The sequence below is a fragment of the Vanessa tameamea genome, chromosome 11, assembly GCF_037043105.1.
Source record: "Vanessa tameamea isolate UH-Manoa-2023 chromosome 11, ilVanTame1 primary haplotype, whole genome shotgun sequence".
In the NCBI taxonomy this organism is placed as follows: domain Eukaryota; kingdom Metazoa; phylum Arthropoda; class Insecta; order Lepidoptera; family Nymphalidae; genus Vanessa; species Vanessa tameamea.
The window spans coordinates 5,325,440-5,351,415 of record NC_087319.1 but is presented as its reverse complement, the minus strand read 5'-3'; the positions used below and the strand labels follow the sequence as shown (position 1 = coordinate 5,351,415).

Genomic DNA, 25,976 nt, shown 5'->3' with positions numbered 1-25,976 from the left:
ACCCACTAGGATTCTATGCAGGTTTAGTGTGGACAATTTATTATGAGACAAAAAACCATATTAGGTAATTGAATAAATGTTTGTTATAGTATTAATTTAATACAAAAATAACGAGTCGAAAAAGACTATACTGAGAAATCATTTTCTTGATTGATGAAGTTAGTATGTTTCTGGTGAATAGAATTTTGGTTATATATCTATGGTTTTGGGTACATTAAATGGGCTGAATGAATGGCACATAAGTAAAAAGTAATCTATTAGTTGTGAATTCACTATTTCATTTACATAATTAGATTTTATTTGACAGATATCCTCTGTTAAGTCGTTAATTACAATTTAACAATTTTGAAGCATTGGTATTATGTATTCAGAAGAGGTATATAATATATTATTAAAAATGATAATTTGCTTAAAAAAAAATCTTATAAATTCTTAACTTTTTATGACACAAGTCATATTTTGCTTGCTAACTTCTGACAGTTATCTGTCACCACCACAATCTAAGAGATTTTAAATTGCTCAAGATATTTGTGAAACATTTTATCCTTTCATTTATTTCTATCTATTATTGGTTTAATTTGCAGTTCAATATGGAAGCAATAGATGTCTATTTAGTGAAAAAGAACTATCCAAAATATGAAGCAACTTCAACAAATACCATCTTAAAGGTAAGAATATTTATATTCAGTTTATTTTCATTCTATTTTTAAGAAATCTTAACAAAATAAGTTTTATTAATTAATAACAGTGAAACTTGGGATGCTATTTTGAACAAATAACTTATACCACCACATTAATTAGATTTATAAATCAACATGTAAATATTCATTAGTACACTAAACAAATCTTTAACATTTGTTTAACATAATGCATATAATAAATATATAATAAAGACAGGATAAATACTAATCTGAATTAAATATAAACCTACCATGTGTAGAATTATACTAAAAATAAAGTTTGTCTCGCAGACTAAATTTATATAAGTACATATAAAAAGTAAATTTTACTTCTTGCATCACAATGCTATTACTTATTATATTGATAAGGTGTAGAAAATGATTAACTTAATGCAAAAGTTTATTTTAAAAATATATATTATGATATGAGCAATAAATAAATCATTTTGGAAAATAATATTCGCTAAATTAATTTACTTGAAAGTGATATTTATAATATAATATATATATTGTATATCATGAATAGCTATTTTTGAATTATTTATGTATTATACAATAAGTATTTAAACATTATAGTTAAATCATTTATTGATTTTCTCTAATAAAAGTACAATATATTCACTACCAAGTAGAACTTATATGAGTTAAAAAAAAAAAATTAGTTAAATATTAAAAATAGGTTACAAAAAATTTAGAATTTTGACATCATTATTTTAATAGCCCAAATTCTATATACTTTTATTGATAATCTTTAAATTAAAATACTGTAATTGCGTAAAATGTGACACACGGTGCATTCACGGAGAAATGTTGTTCGTTTACGTTCTATGATTTTAAATTTATCGATATTTACTAAATTGATTATTCATAAAAAAATTGTCTGTATACAAAAATCTATAAATCGTTTTAAACCTAAACTAAACTAAATAACAAAGTAATTATATTACCAATACTCGTAAATGCTCATTTGCTCCTCGGTACAGTTCCACTAATATAATATATAAAAATAAAATGAAATATAATAGTATATAATATAAAGAGAAATTATTTTTTCATTTCGTTTTATTTACTTTACCCAAAAGCGATTTCACATTTTTTCAATTATTTCGTCATGATTTTCACTACTAAACTCTATTGTTAGAATAAAGCGTGGCGGTAAGCTATAAGGTATCAATTGTGAGACTTTCATATTTTTACATTGGTAGATATCGTAAATGTTTATGTTATTACTTTTTTTTTATTTAAAACGTATTTTATTTGAGTGCTAATTTAGCTTTGAACATTTTATGTTTCAATATGTTTATAAATTATTGCGTATTTGACTTTACCGCGCAAGTACTAATTCAGGGACATTGTAGCTATCTCTTTTTAACATTCAGAAGTCGTCCAGTGCTTGTGGCGTTTGGTTCGGTCTACGCTACGTTTCGTCACTAGAATTGAATTCATACTCATTTGAATAGTGTTTTTAGGCCCTACTCCGCCATTACTATTAATTTTTTTTCGTTTTCATTATTTTATTCATTCGTTATGAACTAGTTTTGTGTGCCATGTGAAAACAATGTATCAATGATTCCCCAATAAGTGTTTGAGAAGTGTATCATTTCCTGTTCCATATCGTACAGAAAACAAGCTACTACGACCGCTTGCGAACTCTATTCGTTATCACGTGGGTTAAGTTTCAAATAATGTGGATTTGGAGACAGCCTTTTGAATGTTTATTAATTATGAGCTATTAGTGATAACAATGTTTCTTCTGTATAAACAAAAACCGGCATATAATCAGTGTTAACCGTTGTTTTCAGAAGCGCGCTGTACGCCTTTGGTCTTCGCCTTTCATCTCTCAAGAGCCGGCTGGTGATTGATCCGGAGAATGACTGCTAATAGCAGTTTAGTGAAGTGCAGAACAGTGTTAATGTTGTGAACGAGTGTATAAGTGAAACGTTATATAAGGTTGGAATGAGTGAAGTAGGAAGCCCGCCCTGACGCGTCTTGCGCCGGCGTCCGCGGCGGGCGACGCTCGTGTCATGGCCCCGGCGCTTTCTGTGACACTCCAATTTAACCACTTCGACGCGACCAACGAGACCGAGAAGCTAACCCACCGAAGACGGGCCCTCGCGTCCGTCGACAACCTCGCTATACCCATGGAGGAAGACGACATGGGACTCCAAAATCAACCTAGCTTAGCTAAAGATTCACAAGAAATGGAACAGATCCTAGTAGATCTGGGTAATAGTGATCTGGTTCAAGCAGACCTCCTCCAAGCAATTAAAACATTAGAAAGTGGAGGGGATACTTTGTCTACTGGTGATCCGGATGTAATATTTCCTCTTAGTGGATTTGATCTTGCTGATACTGCTGATTCAGAAGGAGATGCTGCAGAGGACAAGGTTAGACTACTACAAGCGCGCCTAGAACGCCGTTGTGCATTTTTGTTGCGACGATTGAGGATACTACAAGCACGTGCAATTGGTAAGAAAATATCAGAAGAAGCAGCTCAGTCATTTGAAAAAAGTACTCGTGGTGCTCGCAAAGATGGTGGAGGGAGGCCAATGGGCATCAAAGCTTTGTTAAAAAGAATAGAGACCACTGCGGCCTTACAGGCTAATGCAGCATCCCGTTCTGTAGTTGGTCCTAAATACTACAGAGCGGGCACATCCAAAGGTGATGCTACACGATCAGCATCCATTGGAATAGCTTCCGGTACACTAGCTGGCTTGGAAGACTCTGCAGGTGCACTCCGTTCTCATTTATCTGTGGTTAAACATCAGTTAGACTCGGATGCTACTGCTTCTTCATCAGGAGCTGAGAGTAACGATGAAGCAGTCACATACAACAATCCCCATCAACAGCACATGCCTATGTAAGTTATATTATTGACTTGTAAATAGTATAATAAATATCCACAGGAAGTACAAACACAGTACAAAACATAAGTATTTAATTTTTTAATATTGGAAATAGTTTAACAGAATGTTGCTTTTTAGACCATACAATGTAATATATACTATTTTATTTTAGACTTATAAAAAATATTACATATATTTATTTTATTAAATTAGTTTAGAACCATTTAGACCACTAATAATAATTAATCAAGGTAAGATTCTGAAAATTAACCCAGAATTTTACATATCATAATGAATATTTGTTTAAGTAAAATTTTATTTTATTGTAGATTAGGTTTCTTTTAAATTAGAAATGTACTAGTATTAAATGGTATGTTTTTAAGTGTAAAAAAGGTAGGAATTGGTTTTAGTATTTTTTTTTAGAACCACTTTTCACTTCAAACAAACTGAATTACAGAAATTAAATGATTATTTATAAAAGTAATTATTTAATACATTTTTAACATATTTTTTTAATAAATAGTTTTGGATATGTAAAAATGTTTACTATTGTGCAATTTTTACTAAATAGATTTTTCCTAAAATTAATATTACTTTTACATACAACAATTTCTAATAGGTTATTTAAAAGCATGGAGTGTTTCTATTGTTTTAGAATTTGAAAGTTCATTGCCTTATTTGAATGTTAAAATTTTTAGTAACACTTTATTTATTTATAATAGCTGTGATTCATATTAATTTCCTACTAATCATATGTATATTAGATTTCCAATGTCCATAAATATTGAGTATTATTTTAATTCAACCATATTTTTATGCTATTTCTTTTAAAATACAATATTATATCTGGACCTGAGATGTATGGTTATATAATTTATATTATATAGTAATGATAACTTTTAAGATGATAATTTAAAACTACTTCTAAGAATCAATTTAAATAATCAACACATATATATACAGTTAATTATCTGTACAATTGGTTATTCATTTATATATTTTAGTGTTAATCACATTACATTTATTTGGTAAATACTTAGTTAATATATTATTCAATCCGTATATCCAATAAAAATCCATTGAATATGTCATGATTTTACAAACTTTGTTAATATTATATCAATTATATTATTATAAGCTCAAACTTCTTTCCAAACAAACAACACTTGAAAATATACTGACCTATATTCTATTTTAGTTTCATGTTCTATTCAGAATTTGCAATATTATGGTCAATAATTTTAGATTGGTAGTTAATCTAAATTATCTGATATATTTAAATACTTTTATATATATTTGAATTTAAAGTAAATTTAAATTGTTTTAATTTTTTATCTTTTCTGAAATGGAATTCTAGTATTGTAATTTTTTCATTGTGTCATGAAAAAGAAATGAAATAACATATAAAGTTACATTAATGGTTGAAAAAGGTTGTATATAAATATATACATACAATAAGCTCCTTAAAATACATTACTACTTATGCATATTGAACAAGTTGAATCAGTTATTTGGGAATAATAATTATGTAATTTTCTTAAGATTTTTTTGGAAAATGTTACTATTAAAATGGAAGATAATTAATTTGACATTACTGTTTTTTTTTATATAAAGTATGTTTTATTTTAATTATATGCAATAATGATTTCAGTGAGAAACGAGCACTGTGGTCGTGGCAGAAGGCGCGCGCGTCGATCGCGTCGCGCTGGTGCTGGCTGCAGGTCCAGGTGCAGGAGCTGGAGTACAAGATCCGACAGCACAATGACTTGCACAGACAGGTAACAGTCACATCTATAACTTAAATGTGTTTTATAAATTAATGTTTCTATGTATATCCAACTATGTAATATATTTAAAGCATAAATCGTCGTTGCGCCTGCAAAAGTCGCTATGTGTTTTTTTCTTATTTTTAGATTGTTATGCCGTTTTAATCGTTATTTCAATACGCACATACTGTAAAAACAGTTTTGTGATAACTTCAATAATTTAAAAGTTTTAAAATGTAACTACATGACCGTTACATCGAAAGCTACATAAATTGCTGAAGTTAATTTGATATAATCACTTCGTAATTTAAATGATTCTTTGTTTTTTTTTTGTAGATTTTAAGGATAACATTATGGAAGTTCCTATGTGCTATGTTATTTATATTTATAAATAAACGAATTACCACTGTCTGACTCACGAGAACTTTGAAACTAAAAGTCTTATAAACTTGAAATTTAGCATATTTACTTCTTTCGTGACATAGACACTCATTAAGTAAGACTGTATGAATATGATAACTTCAAGGGGGCAATAATATAGAAATATTAATTATTAATAGGAAGAGACACTATGTATTTTACCTGTACAAAGTTGAGAAGTACAACTCAGTAATACATAAAAAAACAAACACTACAAGTTTACAGTAAATAAAAATTAGATTCTTACTCTTGTTTGAAAATATTTTTTAAAGCCATATTGTGTTAGCACATTTCGGTAGATATCCACCCATTTATTTGTTGTTCTACTTGTGAAGGAAATCTTTGTAATGCTGTTCTGGCTTGATGATGAGTGAGTCAGTATAAAGAAAGATAGACACGAGAGATATTATGGTCAAGAAAATCTAAGATATGGTTTATACAGGGCATACAAAACCTTTTTAAAATTTAATCTTATGATAAATCATCGTAAAGATGAAAGTAAATGTTATGTATGTTGTTTTTATTATAATTGATATTAGTCTATATATTATATATAGCCCATTAATATTTTGTTTGAGATGAAATAGGGCTTAATATGTTGACTTTTGAAGAATATTGCCAAATCTATAACAGATACAATAAAACTTTGTATATAAGACTTGTCGGTCCAAAATGTGTAAGCAAAAGTCAGCTACATTAAATATATGTCTTCCATTTAAAAAAAAAGTCTACTCTACCTTAGTATAATCGTTAAAAATTTGAAATTCTTTTCAAAATAAAAAATAATATTAATCTTAAAAGTATTATGTCGATAACTATTGCTGTTACTCTTTGATATTAGAACCAATAGGTTATAAATTAATTACTAATACGCTGGGCGTAGTATATTTACGCAAGAACAGATCGGTTGGTGAAAGTTTATATCTTATTGGTTAAAAATATACCCGAATTCCTTGATTAACTCGTATGAAGTCAAAACAAGCAGCCCGTATACTAAAAGAGTACTCCTGAACTTGGTTTCATTCTTTGTTCCGTATGCGTTTCTACGGATTCACGTTTCTTTCGGATTGTTCCTACGGCTTTGAATCGAAAGAATGGTATAATATTTCAATTCGAGACTTTGTATAGTTTTTGTTGACAGTTGCGTAAATGTTTCTGGTATAATACAATCAACCTTCAAAAGGTGGAGCTTTATTTCTATCGTATTTTTTTTTTTGGGAAATATTTAAAGAAATATCTTTATAAATTATATTTTACAGCCTAGGGTAGCCTATATAAAAAAGAAAAAGAGTTTATTTTATAAAACTAACAAAACTAAGCTGATTTAATAAATAAATAATTTTCTTATTAAACAAACACAACTTCAAAAGCTGTCTGTTTTAAAGTTAGCACAGTCGGGTGCTGTATGTATGTATACGCATTTATAAGTTTAGGGTATCTGAACTTAACACAAAAATAAGTATCCACTAGTTTATAAAATAAAATTTGTTTTCGTATTATGTATTTACATTCAAATTGATTGTCTAATTTATTTTTAATTATAGCTAGATATCATATATTATAATATAAACTCGCCAATAATAATTTTCATAAAATTAAAAACGAGATAAGATTAATAAAATATTGGGGTAACATAAATAAAGTGTTTTTTTTTTTAGGGAAAGGATCTTTGTCTATTTTTTATCAATACACAGATTTTGGCCTTTCTAACAATTATAAACCCAGACTATAGTATGTATTTTTATCTCATACCTATATCACATTTAAAAAATACACTTAACACGTGTAATTACAATAACGTATGTAATATACACATTTTATATATATCAATATATTGCAGTGGAAATGAATATCCTAGTATATTGTTTTTTTTTTTTTTTCTTCTAAAAAATAACTGATTCTTAGGGAAATTCTTTACAAGGGATCAACCATTTTCTTAACCTATGATTCATATGTGATTCATGGTCATAGTTTAACCATTGTGTGCTGTCTAGACGCTAGACAGATAACTTGTTAATGTTGTTATTATGCGAGGTAGATTAAAATACGACTATGTGAATTAATCTTCATTTTGTACTCATAATATAAGAGCTCAATTTACAGTTTACATAAAACACGTGATATTCAGAAACTTATTATTATTTTTAGTTCCATCGTATTTTTTGATTAATTTTTACGAAGTTATAATAAGTTTAATTTATGCTTAACAATTGACATTTAATTGTACAAAGAAAATTTTAATATTTTTTCAATAATTATCTGTAATAACTTATAAATTACTGCGACAAATTCTTCGAGTCGAACTAAGACTTTCTTTTGTATTGTAAATGTAGTAAGTGTAAATTCTGGTGATTTTTATGATTTCGTCGATTGATATATAAAAATGTACATCTTCAACTTGTCAAGGTTAGTGCAATACAAAATTAGCGATTTAAAAATGAAATTCCTTAAATGGTGCAAGTCATCATTGCATTTGGTTAAATTAAAATAATTGTATCTTTTTGGTTGGCGATTACATTATTTTATTTTTGAGTTAACACTAGAAATTATGAATAAAAATTCACATTTGTTGATTGTGTAACAATGCTACCGCTGTGAAAAATTAATAATAAAAACAAGCGTCGCTTGACCTATTTCATTTATTCAACATGTTCAACCGCTTCGTTTCAAGGACACACTCGTGACTTACATTATTTAATATTGTTTATAATGTCTATAATTGACATATATTTTTATATTTACGGTCCTTCTATTTTGTGATAATGTCGTAATTAACAAATACAGTTTAAAAGAAAAACGCAGAAAAGTTTCTGTTAATAATAGATTGATAGAGACTAAATATAGGTAATTTGGTATGGTACATGTAAATGTAATACGAGAAGCGGTATACAATTCAAGTTATTGGTTGCTTGGGTCATGGTCTGCTATCGAAGCAGTATATTCAATACATCATCATTATAAATAAATAAATTATTAAAAAATACAATAATATACAGTATATGCGAAATGTATGTCTGCTAGTTCGAATTTAAACACACCTGGATGTTCGTAAATTTGAATTTAAAATATTATAACGATGTTTGATATTTTAGTAAACGTATTAACCGATCAATTTGCACAATCGACGGCAATAGCCTCCCTTAACAACGATAACTATGCAGTCACTGTGACTAATTTCTGTCCGGCAAATAAATCCCGCGTTGTATATAAGGTTACTAACCGTACGGATTTCAGATATATTTTGATTAATAGTCTGATGTAAAAGTATTACCAGTGATAAGAAAAATGAATCGTTTATTAATATAGGAACTGGTCGTAAGCAAATTAAGTAACACGTAATCTAATCTTATCATACGTTTGTTTACGTATTTAGGTCAGTCGTCTGTAATCTTAAATATTTTGTTCCATTCCTATGCGATTGGAATTTGTGCTTGACGTGTTTAATTCAAATAGGTAATGTTAATATGAAACCGAAGAAATACCGATATTTATTTGAATGTATAGTTTTGTTTTAATAACGATATAATCAGATATTTCATGGCTTAACAATTATATTTTTTATTTATAATTTAATCCCAATCCTAGGAAATACTGTACAATTGTTACAGTACTTAGTATAAATTGTTTGTACATTTGTACATGCGGGCTTAAATATTATTAGTGTACCAAATTTTGAATCGACAATAGTAGCCCAGTAATACGGGCACTATAACTAATACAATATTATCGAACAACTTAATTAATAGAAGCGGTATAGTTCGGTATTAAAGTATTGCTATAATTCATTTGAAATATTTATTGAACCTTAAATGATGAAATAATTTTAATATTCGATATCACTTTAAAATTACAATATTTTCGTCTATGATTGTTGGAATATGTATAAAAATATATTAAGTATTAATTCCTCACGGATGGACATACAAATGTTACAATTGGTAGTGTTTTATTTTAAAAAAAAATCACTTACAATATAAATTGGAAGTAGATTTTTTTTTGTCATTAGCGTCCAAACAATCGGATTAGAATAAGACCGTTTGGCGAAGATTGTTTATTACATATCATGTAATATAACAGCTATTGTGTGGAGACATAAATTCGTCTGACGTATGTTATGTTAAATTTCATTAACCTCAATGAGGTTATTTGAGTTCATACTATCTATTTATGTAGCTTAAAAGGAATACATACTATGGAAAAAAAGACAAACAAAAGTTTACTTAATTAAATGATCACAAGACCTCAGCCGTAAATATACCACGAAAAGAAAAAAATAAAATGATTTACATAACATTCTGATATAGGTGCGATATTTATCACATGATAAATTGAAACACACCCCCTCTCGTAACCAAAATATTTAATTCTTAAAAGGCTGTGTTGTTTTTTTTTTTGAGAAAAGCGTTTTGGACAGCGTATCTCGTCGTTGGAACTAGTCATTATTAGAAATGGAGTCATTATTAGAAATTCATACTTTGAATTAAGTGTAATTATACATTTTATCAAATATTATTATTAATTGAATCATATTTCAGGTCCGTGAAGCTAAAGGTTCCGTGCAGTTCGAAGGCGAGCCAGTAGGCTACGAGGGCAGTCTTCCCGGCGACGATGAGTGCTCGTGCGCTCGTGTACGACCGCTGAGGAGGGACACGTTCAAGAAGAGGAAGCTCCTGCAGATGCACAATCTGCACATAGCCACAACAAAAGCGGCTAAACCTTCGGACGTCAAGTGAGTATCCTCATAATTCGCCAATCCCATTTAATTCAGTTTAATAAGAAACTAAGAAACCATATAGCTAAATATCATATAGTTAGCTACTCGCACCTTTTAATTTATTAGATGAACAATCTGTGTGTAGTTTTTAGAAAATGTTTCAAATGTCGCAACTTCTAAACGCGTATATCGTGTGTACTGCAGATGCAGCTGCCGCCGCAACGTGGAGAGCTGCTCGGTGTGCACGGGGCGCGCCGAGCCCACGCAGCCCGCGCCGCCCGCCGCCACGCTGCCGCCGCGCCGCCGCCTCGCGCTCGTCGACCCCGCCTACCACCCCGTGCTCAGCGATGTCAAAGGTACGAAGCCCAAATTGTGCTAGTCATTTTTCGGCGACAATGTGACTTCATTGTGCAAATATGGAATAATAATTTGTTTTTTTTTCTTCAAATCAGTCCTTTTCTTAAACTAAATTTTGATACAATTGAATTTTAAATTATTTCAATCAGCTAAATTATCGTAATATAGAGGAAAGACTAGTACCGTCAGACCCGTTTTTATATTGATGCTATAGTCGAATATGTCTTTAAAAATATTAACTGTGGTGTGTTAAATGGCCGGCACGTAATGGAGCCTAAAATGTATTGCACATATATGTGCAACGTTGATTTTTAAACAAATTCACAAGTCAGTGATTAAACACAAATCGTAATTTATCCTTATGGTATGGTTTCAGATATATCCCCATCGGTGCACCTGTCGGCGCTGTCGTCGCGTTCATGGTTCCGTTCGCGCTGCGGCAAGGCGTGGCGCGCGCACGTGGCCGCGCCCCGCGCCGCGCCCGCCCCGCCCGCACCCCGCGCGCCCCGCCGACACCCCACCAGTAAGTGCCACTGGGATATCTCTTTACTTGCATGCTAGTGCTTAACTTGCTGAGATAGAGCTTCTATAGAACGCACAACATGAATACCTATTTTAGTAGTGTTGTCACGCGAAGATAAATAAATGAATTATTAGCTAATATGATAATTACAAATAGATATTGAGTACTTTCTATGTTATTGTTTTGTTATTTTGTACAGTTTTCTACTTCATGTAAATCTTGCTTTAATATGCCGGGCAGACAAAGGTTAATTCCATGTTCTTTAGTTCAAGAATCCAAATATTTTAACTTAATATTATTTAAAAGTAGGTATGACAAAATATGTAGCTGGGCAAGGAATATGTCGTGCATAGTAATTTTTCACGACAAAAAAGAGTAATTAAGTTTCAGCACCTGTAAAACATATTATATTCTATATTTATTTCAGGATTGAAAAGAGGCCGTCCACCTTTATCGCGAAAAATAAAAGAACGAGATAGGGATGAAGAGACGTCAACATCCGGACAAGACAGGTCAGTGAAAACTTTATAAACTTTTTTGTCTTTTGTCTGGACATGGAATGTTGGAAAATTTCATTTTTTATGGCAATGAACCTTAAATATTTTTATTTATTAAAAGCACAAACAACATAAAATACTACCAGGCTGACATACTGAGGTTGTCTTATAGCTTTTTATGGCTTTCTACAAATAATAATAATAAAAAATATGTTAAAGTTAGTATGCGTTTGGGCAGAGTCGAATTGAGTCATTCCACAACCTGTGACTGTCGTAAGATATGAGTGATATCTGATGAGATGGAAATTTTCTATAAATGCATGTGTAAATCGAGCATCTTAGCCCTTAAACCACCTCCCATCTTATGGGGGTACTAACCCACAGTCAAGAGAATTCCCAATGAAGGATAGAGTTGGCAGGCGGGTGACTGATTTGATGATGGTCTATTGTTATTTATAAAATGTTCTATAGGCGCAGTCGCAGTAGCACTGAGTGGCGCACGTGGCGACGACAGTCGTTCGATATCGATAACATTGTCATACCCCAGAGCGTAGCCGCCAACACGCGACCGGAGATACTCACCTACAAGGAGATCATAACGCCAAAGTGAGTGTTTGCGACCACTTTCTTCAAAATCAAAAATATCGCTGATCATTTATAAAACTGATTTTTAACTTATTAATAATACAAAGCAAAATTAGTCTACTATGTATACATCATCGGTATTTACTTCATTACAGATGGCGAGTTATGGAGATACCGGAAACACCATTAAATAATGGTGTAATGAAGTTTAACAGAATGTCATTTGAGAGCGAAGTAAGTTTGGAATATTGTTAATTCTTATATTCTTGGATTATCCATATTACATAAATAAAAATAAATGTTTGTATGTTTCCCTTCAATATAAACTTATTATACACCCGGCTCTGCTCAGAGTTAGGACTAACGAGTAGCTATTATTATATACAACTTATCGAGTGGGCGATATAATTTTTTTACTCAAAAATATTCTAGATAACTAAGTAAAAATTTGCAAGCTCATTAAAAAAATCGGATATTATACATACGAATACTTATTTTACGCAGGAGGAAGACATTTCGGAAGCTGCGGTTCAAGCACGACACACTCGCGCAGAGTGTCGCGAGCGCAACCGATACCTGCGCAAGCGGCGCTCGCGTCGCAACCACGCCGACACTGACACTGAACACGACCCACACGAGCAGCATCAGCTCGACCAACCACCGATGTTGCAGCCGCTCTCACCGCCACCGCAACCACTGATGATGTACCAACAATCACCACCACAACCACTACCGCCGCCACCACTTGTACCGATACAGCAAACAATCGCGTTTCAACGACAGCCATCTCCAACAGAACATCATGAGGCAAGTTTTATGCACATAACATGATTTTTCTCAGTTCTTGGTTCATGTAAAAAATTCAATTCATATACTAAAATAAACTAGACTAATTTTTAAAACATATTGAATTGTAAATATTGAAGGAATAAAGGAAACATATTTATTTAACTGTAAATATGAAAAGTAAATGACATTATTAAATTCTAAAAAAATAATTTTAAATAAAACAAAAATTTAACTGTTCTTTTAAAATTCATCTACCATAAAATTAAACCTAATTTATTTCCTACTTATATTATTTTGCTTGTTTTAGTTCAATTATATTTTTAACTGTTCTCATTTTAAATATTCTTTATGTGATATAAACTTGTAAGTAACACAGAATTCTCACAATGTTAACACCTATATTATTCCAGACAGTGAGACCATACTCTCCAAGACAATTCCCGTTGCCAGATGTCCTGTATATCGAGATGTTATCCAACATGCCGGAAGGCTATCGACCTAGCAGTCCTGAACCGACGCCGCCGAGAATAGATGAAGAAGGCGATGAATTGAGCACACTATCCCCATTATCACCCTTAGTATTTGATGGTGATGATCCTGATGATGCAGAATGGAATCCTGGTAGTGAGAAGTCAGAAAGACGAAAAAGTACACTCAGGTGAATTTGTGTTTATTACTCTTAAAGCTATCTGACACAGCAGAAGTCATGATAACATTTGTTCTAGGAAACTAAAAATTATTAAACTTTAATAGCTATTTCTAAAATAATTTAGAAACACAGCTATTTTTTGGTAATTCATCCATATATTTCTATGACATCAAATATATTTCGTTTTTTAAAATTTCTTGTGCAAAAATTATATATTATTACTGAATATTAAAAAATTAAAAGTAATTTTGCAAAACGATAAATATATCCTTAACTTTTGGGTTGTAACACAATTCATACATGCATAATATTTTGTGAATATCAATGCAAAACAATAACTTATATTAGTCCTTTCCAATTCCAATATTATTTTGTATAATATTGATTTAAAAGACCAAACTATTTATATATGTTTTGCTATTCAAATAATATTATGACAATTGCGATTCTGTAACTATTAGTCAAAGATATATATCATATATTACAAAATAAATAAATAAAATAATGTTTTGGATCACATGTAACAACACAAGCTGAGTGATTTTATTTACAGTATTTAACTTAGCAATTTGTTATTATTATATTTGTTTTGTTTATATAGTATAAATAGTTTCGGAAAGGACTATATAAATATTACATTTAAAGCTAGTATTACATATAATTTTATCGTTCACAATTCATGTTATATTGTAAATTAATGACACTGCATTTTTATTTATTCGAATCTGACATAATTATCTAACACTCAACCAGTTCAACGACTACAGAAAAAATTATCTTTAAAATATTTGTATAATTATATATGTAAGAAAATAAATAGATTATAAGAAGATTCGATTAATCTATCAGATCTCAATGTATGGTAAAAATCTTTCATTTTGTATTAACCTTTTATTATTAATTCTATCTATTTTTGTGTTTAACTTTGACAGGTTTCATTTTTAAATTGATTTTTGCGTTTTTCATTTAATAGTTATTACAATATTATTCTAGTAATTTCTATGTGGTTATGAAATTAATGGCATTCGCTAAACTCCAAAAGCTTTATTACTTTTAAGATAATGTTAACTTGTATAAAGATAACTTGTAAAAAATGTAAAATAATAATGAAGTAAGATTCCTTATTTCTTATTTACGAATTAATGTACAGATTGTAAGTACATCCAGTGTCTTTAACTATAAGCTCACCCTAACTAATTCCTCATAGTTCAAATTATTCCTAATTTTAATATATTCAAATTATATAATATATGACAAACACTTTGTTCATTTCCTGCACAAGTAAAACAACTTTAAAAATCTACAATTACATTAAAAGTATATAACATTCAGGCAAACACGCCTTAGTCTACGAAAATATTATATATGTACTTGGGAATGGGTGCCTTTGATTTTTGTCATAATCTATCTGGGAGTATTAGATATATGATTTGTTTATTCAATGTTAGAGTAAGTATTTCTAGTGAAACCTGCCCGAATACGCTAAGCGATTTGTAAATATTAATGGGCACTGAATAGTAACTAATAGACTGGCTATAAATAATTTGAATCTCTATAAGAGTTCCATTATCACTTTACATAACTTGGAAACATTGATTTATATTTGAAAAATAACAATTTTCAACAGTAGCGGTCAAAATTCTAGGTGTAGTTTTGTTATTTTTACATTCAAGCTACTTTTCATTCTTCTCTTATTTATTTAAGGATGTGATACTCGGTGGTTGCATGGAGTATGCAGGATTGAAATGTTTGATTTGTAATTTTATGATTTGAATTAATGACATGTCAGGGAAATTAAAGGTATTTCAATTTTTCATGTTTTTAGTGTTACATATTTTTGATTAATACATGAATTTTATTTAAAAATTCAATTTTTAAGAAAATAAATAGAAACAAACTTGAGACCGATCAACAGTATACTTTTATATTTCTCTTCAAGTCATTAAAATAGCATTTTGCTTGTATTTTGTAAAGAGGGTGACAAATTAGATGAAGTAATATTTTAATGTTTTTAATTGAAAGGAAGCCAAAGTCTTCTTGTTTATTGTAAGAGTAGTTTAGGTTTAAAGTGACGATTGAAGTCAAGCGCTTGAGATATACAAAATGTGTTGTATATGTTAGTATGCAAAATAAAAATAAAAATTGATGCGTTAAATTTGTTGTTTTATTCATATGGACTACCTACTACAACGAATAATGGCTTAGTAATATTACAAAAGCTTGTGTGACATAATTGTAAACGAGAAGTTTCGTAGATTGCCCTGCTAATTAAAATATTATTAAATAATATACTTCATATTAGTTATAATTAAATTGAAACAATAGTTTTAAATATTTCAAAACTTGGTAATATATGTATTATTCATAAATTATTTTTTAAGAAACAAAACAATTCGTATTTTTACCTACACATTAATCAGTTACTATCAAAACTTCATATGATACGAGTTACGTGATTCAAATTATTGTTTCTTGACGAAAAAACGTAAATATTAAATTTAAATACAGATGGCAATACAATTTTACCTAAAACTTTTATCGTTGATCAATAACTTTATTTAAAATTTTACCATATGATACCATGTTTACTGTTAAGAAAAATTATTGTCAATCATGTGATGTAAAATTGAAGTACATGATTGCCGGTTGGGTTATTTATATTCTTATATATCAATATCGGGACTCGTTAAGCCGTCTAAGTTAACAAATTACATTTCATTTGGGATATCGGAAAAAAAATTTGTTAGTGTATGGTATTATTTATTACTTAACAAATATGGTTCATCACAATACTAAACTGGCATAATCTCATAACTTGTGACATTTTCACTTGCTAATAAAAATAAGCGTAAAACGTAAATTTTAACTTTCTATGCACTACTTCAACATACATACCACATACAGTTATATATGTACCATTATACAAATACAAACCTAGGAAACATTCTTATTTATAACTACATATTTAAGTACAGTTGGTACTTAAATAATAATGCTTGGAATTAAAATAGTTGTTACAAATTATTCAAATTTCAAGCACTAATTATTTAATGTAAATTTAAGAAATGTTTTTTTTAATATATTTTCTCAGAACATGTTGTTCTTACAAAGCTTAATATATAATTCGTAAATGCAGATCCATAAATGCATTGGAAATTCATAATATTTCATTATTTAAATTTTCTTTAGATATATTTCCTAATGCAATATATAATGTTTTATAAAATTAATTATATGACACAAAAAAAAAATGTTAATGACTACTGATTACTTTGTGTAAGACATTTTACAAAAAAGATAAGATGCAATGATTATCAGACATTTGCTAAAACGCGTTATTACTTCTCTTTATTCTTTACATATTCCAATAACAATGTAACAATTATTAAGTTATTTTGTTTAGCCACCTTAGTTTTAATGATTACCATGATTTATTGTAAGACAAAAATATACACACGTAAAAACTTCTATGTGGCTTGATACATGTTTAGCAAGAGAATATTGTACCTGTTTCTACAAATTTTGATATCAACTTATGTTTAATTTGATGCTAGGACAAAGTAATTCAATTGCTTGTTGAGTACAAATATATGTATAACTGAAAAACATTCCCTTATGTACTGATATAAGTACCATATACTACTCTAAATATAATTAATTACACAACCTATTAGCACTATATACAAAAAAATGGCACCTTTTACATAATAGGGGGCTTCAAACAATACTAAAATTATATTTAAGAATAATATGGTAATGCATCTTATTTTATAATTAAAAATTAACATAAAAATCACATTTCATAGTCCTTTGAATATATTAATACTGTGGACTTGTTACACAGCCTTTAAATAATTATTGTATAAAATAAATGCAGTTTGGAATGGTCCATCTCGTCAAGATATATGATTTGATTTTAATAAATAATACTCTGAATGATATAGAAATAAATACTCAATGTATCAATAACAATACTATAATTACAAAAAAATATGTGTTCATAAATTGATTTTGTATAATTATTGGAAGCTTTTTTTTGGAAAAACAGCAATAAAAATGACTCTGATAAATAAAAACCACATGAATACTTATTAAAAATATCAAAATTGTACTTAAGATTAGAGACAGCAACTAAAAATCACAAAATCCTTGAAATTATAATATCAATGTTTAAACATAGTTGTACCATTATTATTAGATTATATATTTTATTATTAAGCATTACTTGGTGGTTCTTTTGACATATTACATTAATATAATTATAAATAGCAGTGCAATCAATTGAGTAAATTGATGTTTATTAGTTTCATTATTAATTAATATTTCTTGATAAATCTTGTATGCGTCTCGCATTACACTCTTTACAGTAAAGATGTTCATCAAGTGGGTAGCAGCCCTTACCTTCTTCTCTCGAACATAGTGAGGCACCACAATCCTCGCATGCATAGCACGCAATATGGAAACTCTTGTCCAAGGCTACAATACGTACCGTTTCTTCTGCACCACCTTCTGGTACTATTGGTTCACGACAACGTGCGCATCGTGGGGCATATCTAAAATTATAATTAGAGATGATCAAATTAGGAGACCCTAAAGAAAACTTACTTCATATGTCTCGTCAAATATGATAAAACACTTATAGCATTAGTATCTCAGCCTGCATTAACCAGAACACAAAAATTAAATAATTGAAACAATTAAAAATGTATATGGCTCATGAAATATTTTTAAATTTATTACTACAGAGTATTAGTTTGCACACCAAGTTTGTTAAGGTCTGTTTTATAATCATAAATACAAACAAGTTAATGCTAAGCCAATAAAGTTATGTTTAGTAATTATGATAAAGTTGGTTATTAACAAACCTAAAAATTCCATTACAACAAATCTAAACTTTACAAATTAACCTGAAATGGAGCTATTAAATATTAGCATTTTATTATTTTGCTTTAATAATATTTCTAATGGAATTAATAGGATAAGGGCAAGGAAATGCCAATGCTAAAATTATTTAGCACCATTTATTTACTAATAAAAGAAACCTACCTTTTATGAAAGTCTTCAATGCAATGAATACGATTTACTGCATCAACAGTGAAAGGTATACCATCAAGGCTTTTTTGACATACTACACAGGTGAAGCATCGAGGATGATATGGCTTGCCAGTAGCTCTTAGTATGCGGTCCAGAATGGGATCTCCGCACACACAACATTTCTCGAGTGTTTCCAAGTAGTCACTTTCACAGAGAGCTTTTCCTTGGACTGCATAAAATGGTCTACCCTGTAAATGTATTGATTTTAGTTAATTATGAAACAAAAACTAATAAAATATTATTAATTATTAGTACTTCAATAGTACTTAAATCAACAGAACGATGTTATTAAGACACCATTAATATTATGATTGTGAATATTTAACTCAAATACAATTAAAAGGTAATAAGGATAACCAATGATATGGAGCCAATTTGCTGTCAAATGTTGTATATTTGGCTTTTCTCCTCTTATGGTTGGAATAGAGTATACATATATATGTATATATATATATATATATATCTAATAGAATCTGACTAATATTTGAAGGAATTACTATAATAGGAATCTACTTATTACTAAAATCTTACAGCTTAATAGGAAATTATCCATTAATTTAAGCCTTAAGATTGTGCTAGAAGTGTGTGAATATCCCAAGGAGTTATAATCGAACTTGTGACTTTTTACATTGCTAGGTAGTTCATAAACCACTGTGCCATTTAAACTTTTGAACTGCATGAAATTAGGTGTGATAGAATGTAAGTGAAACAGGAATAATGATAATTTTGATAATTGTTATATATTAGTTTGTGAAATATAGCTTGTCTTATTTCAGGGATTTCATAGATTAATATTTAATGTTTTACTATAACTCAAAGAACTATGCGTGTATATACCTATTATTGATTTACATACCTGAAGATTTATTCCACATTGCTGACAACAGAAACATTTAATATGATAAATCCTTTCCATTGCAGTACAACCAGTAGTTTCTCCCATAATCCTTTCCCCACAGTGGTAACAATTTCCACAATATAAAGCATTATCAGGCACAGGAATAGGCTCTACTGTGGTACCAACATAGCCGCCGTACAATGAGGTTCCTGATAACTGGCTGCACGACCTTGGATTAATAGGCTCATACAATGACTCATATGTTGATGATGTCTGTGAGCCACCATATGTAGAGAAATCTTGAGCATTTACTGAAGCAGAGGACGGTGGATAAGCTGATCCTGGTCGTCTTAACTCACTATAATTTGATTGCACACCTAGATCACTTATTCTTGATACATCTGACCGTGTGTCCCTCTCGTAAAAGTTTTCTGTATTACGCTGCATGGCGATATTGGAGTACACATGATTTGTACCACCTGGTGGCAATAAATTGCTATATAAAAGAGCATCGCCACTTCGAAGTCTAGCGGAATTCCTTACAATACAACTTTTAACTGGTACTAAATTAGAGTAGGTAGAACTTGTGCGACTACCGTATTCTAGCCTAGATGAGTAGGAGGGTTCGCAAGCTGACTTTACTGTGTAACTTTGCGGTATTTGGGGTTGTGGTGCTTTATTTTTTTTCGGAGGGATAGATGGTTTCGTTTTTGCTGCATTGATATCGTCTTGGAGTTTTGCATCTAACTCGTTCGCGTAGATCCGTAGATCAGCTAGTTGCTTGTCGAGCGTACTCATCGCTACAAATATTTATACACCAATAATAAATTATTTGTTGATTTTATTCATAAATACTGAATAATTCGGCACTCCTTAATCCTTATTTTATAAAAACTATCGCTCGATTCTATAGACACAGATAAAATCTGACAAATGACATAATTTACTTTTTCAGAAAAATACAAACATTACAATAATACTAAAACTGAATTCGTTGGTTTTTGCCAATAGTTTAATTACATGTAAAGTAATTACTTTCCTTCGTTTTTAAACTATGTGTTTGTCAACAAAATTTTATTATTTTTCAATTTCTTCAAACACTTAAACTATGAATTTTATTCACTTTACATATTTGTTTAATTGTATGTACCAATATAGTTTATCTTTACACTTTATAACAAGTTAGTAACTATTTCGTTTGAATCCAAATTATTACTTAAGTTAAAAATGCAGTGACTAAATATAATTGATGTTATCGCTGTAAAACGTCTAAGTATTCAATTAAGGCACTTGTTATATTATAATTGGTAGTAAAATTTTACTTCTTAATTAAGTCGTAAAACAACACAGTTTTTTTGTGCTAGACTTTGAGGGTTTGAGGAACTAAGATTGGGTTGATCTAGAAAAATGTTAAAAAAAATTATATGTTTAAAATTTTTTATAATTTGTTTAATATTTATTTCAGAGGTAAAACAGACAAGTTGAGACATTGATTCATAATTATTTACAAGTTTTACATAACGCGTAGTTTTTTTTTATTTCAGTCAAATATAAAGTGCTCTGATGACGAAGACGGTAAGCTTGAAATTGCTACCATCATTATTATTATTTGTTTTGTATTATTATGATTTTATTTTCTTAGAGTTCGAAACAACAGAGGCAGACGAAGAAGAGGTATATTAACATAATTATATTACCTACTTGTTTACTTAGATATTTAATCTAGGAAAAAAATACTTTTAAGAAGTCTATTTGTATTATACAGGTTATTGGTAATTCGACGTATTCCCGTTAGGAGGTGATATTAATAATAATTAATAAAATATAAAAGATAGTAATAAAAATTAATTAATAATAATTTTAACCCCCATATGCAAAAGTGAACCATTTTTAAGTTATCTCGTTTTTTAGATTTTTTCAAAATAAGTCAAAAATGCAACTTCAAAAAATTATTTAAAAAAAGGTATCAATTAAAATCTATTTTTTCCTTCTGATTTATAAAAACTAATAAACACTGGTTATTTCTCAATATTAAAACAATAATTATCGATCCAAATTTCAAAATGCGAGACGGAAAAAGATATTATTTCAATATTTTTTTTATTTTTTCCACAAAAATGCCTTAAAAAAATGCAGAATATTTTAAAAACATAACCGTTTTCTAGCAACTTAGAACTTTTTTCAAAACAACCGAAATAAAATGACCACAAAAGATGCTAGTGGAAATTTGTATTGTATAGTTAAAATTATCGCAATTAATCACCCCTATTAACTTTTAAAGGGAATACGTCGAATTACCAATAACCCTGAATATATCTTACATCATTAAAGCAGCGTTAGAGAATAACTTATTAAGCCGTCACCCGTGGGACTATTATTTTATTATATACTTTTGGCGACCGACTATAGCAGGTGAAATTGTTTTGTTTTGTGAGAGAACATCTTAGGATTTAGTGGAATTTTTGCACTAACCAGATAAAGTATCCCGTAAATATAAGAATATTAAATACATATTAAATTATACAATATGGTTTCGGTTAGTATAAGTAGGTTTCATTGTATTTTTTAATACGATTATTTAAATACATTTTATATAATAATATGTTATTGAATTATATTGTTCAAATGATTACCCATGGAGTAGGCGCAAAATGTTTCGGGGTTAATTTTATAAAAAAAATAACATTAGAATAACATATAACTTTTAACTTTCGCTTGGTGGTAGGGCTTTGTGCTAGCCCGTCTGGGTAGGTACCACCCACTCATCAGATATTTTACCGCCAAACAGCAGTACCCAGTATTGTTGTGTTCCGGTTTGAAGGGTGAGTGAACCAGTGTAACTACAGGCCCAAGGAACGTAACATCTTAGTTCCCAAGGTTGGTGGCACATAGGCGATACAAGGAATGGTGGTGACCACTTATCATCAGGTGGCCCCTTGATCGTCCGCATACCTATATAATAAAAAAAAACTTCAGTAGGTAAGTGAATTCTTGCTAGAATAAGCTTAGCTTTAATGTTTTATTAATTAATACATTATTTTACAGTGGCATATGGATTTTATGCCGGTGAGTTAATAAATTGTAATACTTATCAGTTAAACACACATCATCAAATTATTGATTTTGGAGTCTTTTTTAGACTGGATATTTGCCCGACAGCGTGTACAGAGAGCTGGCTTGGTATGGTATCCTTCAGATACAACCGTTACATCACAGCACAAAACACAAAGTAGCCGCTCAACTAATATGGCAGCACACGCTTGGCAGGCCCCATGTAATCATGGAAAGTCCCCCGCAGGCATGTTCGACATATTTTTTAAATCAGATCGAGCGTAGTACTTTTCTTATTTCTTCTTTTTCTGATATATTTTATTTTTTAATTATACATGCATTTTACACTTAGAAACATCGGATTTTAAACCATTTTATTATTTTAGTCAACTCAATCAGAAGGTAAAGTAAGTCGCCAAATATTAGCTGAAGAAGCAGCAAAGTGGTCGAGGGAACAACGCGCTGCTCAAGAGGTGCTGATGGAGAATATAAAAAGTGGTGGCAACGGGCTGACTGTCAGGACTGTGGTTAGCGCTCGTCACAGAACGACGTATATTGTACAAAATGGTGAGTTAAAACTAACCAAAACAAAATATTTTTATTTAAATAAATGTACCCACCCTTACATTCACCAGAATTCAGCGCAATTGCTAATTTAAGGTAAACCAAGTCTCGGGCATTGTAGTCTTCAGATAAAATTGGGCGTTGATGTAAATTAGCTTGGTAATCAGCTTTACAATAATTATTAACTATATCTCGTAGGTAACTACTACAAATGCCCTGAAGGTTCCGAACCAGATCTAGATGCGTACCGGGTACAGGCAAACATGCACGACAGAAAATGTACGTTTGGGAAGTCTTCTACCCCTGTTCCCATCGATCCATGTATTGAAGCAGAAGTAGCACCAATAGAATACTCATTCCACGAAGGGTGGATGTTTTGTCTCGGCAATGGAGAGCGTGAAAATAACTATTTTCAAAATGGAACCTTGGATTGCGGTAATAAAACAAAGGTATTTTTTTAATTCTTATTTGGTTTTTTTGATATACAAATAAAAGCCCAGCTCGTTGGCGTATCACGTCAAATGACGGTACTCTTATTCCGAAGTTCTCATTCTTGTTTGTTTGGTTTTTTTGTTAATGTTTTAGTACATACTCTTTTAAAATCTATTTTTTTTATAAGTTTCTGTATTTTAGGTATCTATTAGTGACTTTTTAGATCAATGTGCGATAGATAACAATATTGTAATTTCATTTGATTACTTCGGTGACGAACCTAGGAAAGACATGTTACATAACGCTACTTTATGCACTACTTGGGATCCTTGTAAATTGTCTTATTTATATAGACTTGAGGTAAGTTATTTAAAGTACTTATTCGTTCATAAATACGTTTATTCAAATAACACAAATAATTACTCTAAGGAACATTTTGTTTATTCAGCCACCACCTGTTGAACTTACACCTGCTTTTCCATCTACTACTCCCAATCCTTGCGAGACGACAGTTTGTCCAGAATGTATGGAAGGTTATACTGGCGACCAAGGAGTTCCCATCGATAGTAAGAGATTATTTATATAAATTTATAAATTTAGCTGAACAGTATGTTTAAAAACACTTATTTTTTACAGTCGACTAGTTTTATTTGTGGGTTATTTTGTTAAATATGGATCGCCTGCTATATGTGAAGAAGGAAATTCCAATCGAAGAATTATTCTATCAAAAAATTAATATAATAAAGTTTTTAAACTATTGAAGCATTTTTATGAAAAACTGCCCTATAATATTTAAAGTTTAATTTGTATTTAACTTATGCATATATACTTTCTGAGATTCCCATTAGCTACTTACTTCCCTTAGATCCCGTTCCTTTAAAAACATATTTAAAACTTTATGTTTATTAAAATGATATCCCACACAATCATAATTGTATTTCTTATAATAATTATAACTCCCTTATGCAATATCCATAAGGGAGTTTTTACAATACCATTAGGGATTTAATTACTATTTTATGCCAGATCTTACGTCTATGGGTCGTCGTCGTAAAGACCGGATATCTGGAATATAACGAATGATTTCATAAACGTCTAAGTTATTTTTAGGATCTTTTCTGCATTTTCTGGTATCACGCGCTATCGCTGTTGCACGCAGCTGGTAATTTATACCTTTTCTAAACTTTGTCAAACTAACATGTGTGACCCACTTTCCGGTAGCATATCCGCAGTATCTGTGCGCCGCTAAAATTTTTAAAACATGAATCACACATGAGTGCTATTGGCGCGTTTTGTTACTTATCAAAAGCATTTGATTGTGTAGAGCAAGAAACTTTTTTGTACAAACTAAAACTTTACAGCAACAGATGTCTTTTAATGGAATAAAGTTTGCTGGATCTTTAATGATAATGGGTGTTTCTCGAGGATTAAATTTGGGCCCTTCATAATGTAAAAGGTTTTTGTCATATTGTATGATTTGCTGATGATACCTCATGACTTTTATATAAATGATTGAAAACAAGCTAATTATGACGATGTAAACCATGCATTATCACTGATACAAAATTGGTGTACAAAAAATAATGGTAAATTTGTCGACTCACGGTTGCACCTGGAAAGTGCTCCATTTTTTCTCGTTCTTTACCAGTAGTATGTAGTATCTTAAGTAGTATTAAGGAGGAGCATGACATGGGCACCTTCAAAAAAATAAAAAGTGATAATTAGGTTAGGTTTTTACAGGCTCGGCCGCTGGCAGGGCTGCGGTGTTGAGCCACGCGAGTTCCCGTATTCCTGCTGCCTTGCGGCGAGGGGGAAATCCAAAGAGGTTTTAGTGGGTAGGACGGGGCCTTCAGCCCCGGGAGTCCTACATATCCGTGCCGGTCGATACATACCCACTTTCGACCGGTCGGAATGCGTAAATGCATTTCCTCCTCGTAAAACAAAAAAAAAAAGGTTTTTACAGGTTGGGGTGCATGTCAGTCACCTCCTCGTGGTGCATGGTGCCCTAGGCAATGGGGCCGGCTTGAGCTTGCTTTCGTCGATCACGGCTAAGACTGACACGGCGAGATGCCACGGGGCCGCTCCTTGTACGTCTCTGGTGGGCAGAGTGGACAGTACAAGTGGCCTCTTTGGCAAGAAGGGGGAGGGCTCGTTACGAGCATCCGAGGTGT

General features: G+C 30.6%; 3 protein-coding genes across 9 annotated transcripts; 2 read left to right on the top strand and 1 right to left on the bottom strand.

Moving 5' to 3' along the window:
* Positions 1-511: 511 nt before the first annotated feature.
* Nsl1 (non-specific lethal 1) lies at positions 512-15,981 on the top strand. 7 transcript variants are annotated; one of them, XM_064216178.1, is made up of 11 exons: positions 512-668; positions 2,483-3,540; positions 5,178-5,304; positions 10,248-10,441; positions 10,631-10,782; positions 11,160-11,306; positions 11,734-11,818; positions 12,275-12,409; positions 12,544-12,622; positions 12,893-13,199; positions 13,592-15,981. In XM_064216178.1, the coding sequence occupies exons 2-11, from the start codon at positions 2,705-2,707 to the stop codon at positions 13,837-13,839; spliced, it is 2,310 nt and encodes a 769-aa protein (XP_064072248.1). In that variant the 5' UTR covers positions 512-668; positions 2,483-2,704; the 3' UTR covers positions 13,840-15,981. The 7 variants fall into 7 exon arrangements, with proteins under 7 accessions (XP_064072248.1, XP_064072249.1, XP_064072247.1 ...); XM_064216179.1 differs by having other exon boundaries at positions 515-668; positions 2,486-3,540; XM_064216177.1 differs by lacking the exon at positions 512-668 and adding an exon at positions 2,044-2,346 and having other exon boundaries at positions 2,486-3,540.
* Positions 15,982-16,565: 584 nt separating this feature from the next.
* Positions 16,566-20,664, bottom strand: LOC113400793 (lipoma-preferred partner homolog). The gene is made up of 3 exons (XM_026640456.2): positions 19,777-20,664; positions 18,873-19,108; positions 16,566-18,379 (listed from the first exon to the last, which is right to left on the bottom strand). Exons 1-3 carry the CDS (start codon positions 20,554-20,556, stop codon positions 18,139-18,141), a joined length of 1,257 nt encoding a protein of 418 aa, XP_026496241.1. The 5' UTR covers positions 20,557-20,664; the 3' UTR covers positions 16,566-18,138.
* A 644-nt stretch (positions 20,665-21,308) lies between these two features.
* LOC113400797 (uncharacterized) lies at positions 21,309-24,551 on the top strand. The gene is made up of 9 exons (XM_026640461.2): positions 21,309-21,333; positions 21,401-21,432; positions 22,804-22,824; positions 22,898-23,056; positions 23,196-23,376; positions 23,572-23,822; positions 24,007-24,165; positions 24,254-24,371; positions 24,442-24,551. Exons 3-9 carry the CDS (start codon positions 22,810-22,812, stop codon positions 24,447-24,449), a joined length of 891 nt encoding a protein of 296 aa, XP_026496246.2. The 5' UTR covers positions 21,309-21,333; positions 21,401-21,432; positions 22,804-22,809; the 3' UTR covers positions 24,450-24,551.
* The last annotated feature ends 1,425 nt before the right edge of the window (positions 24,552-25,976 follow it).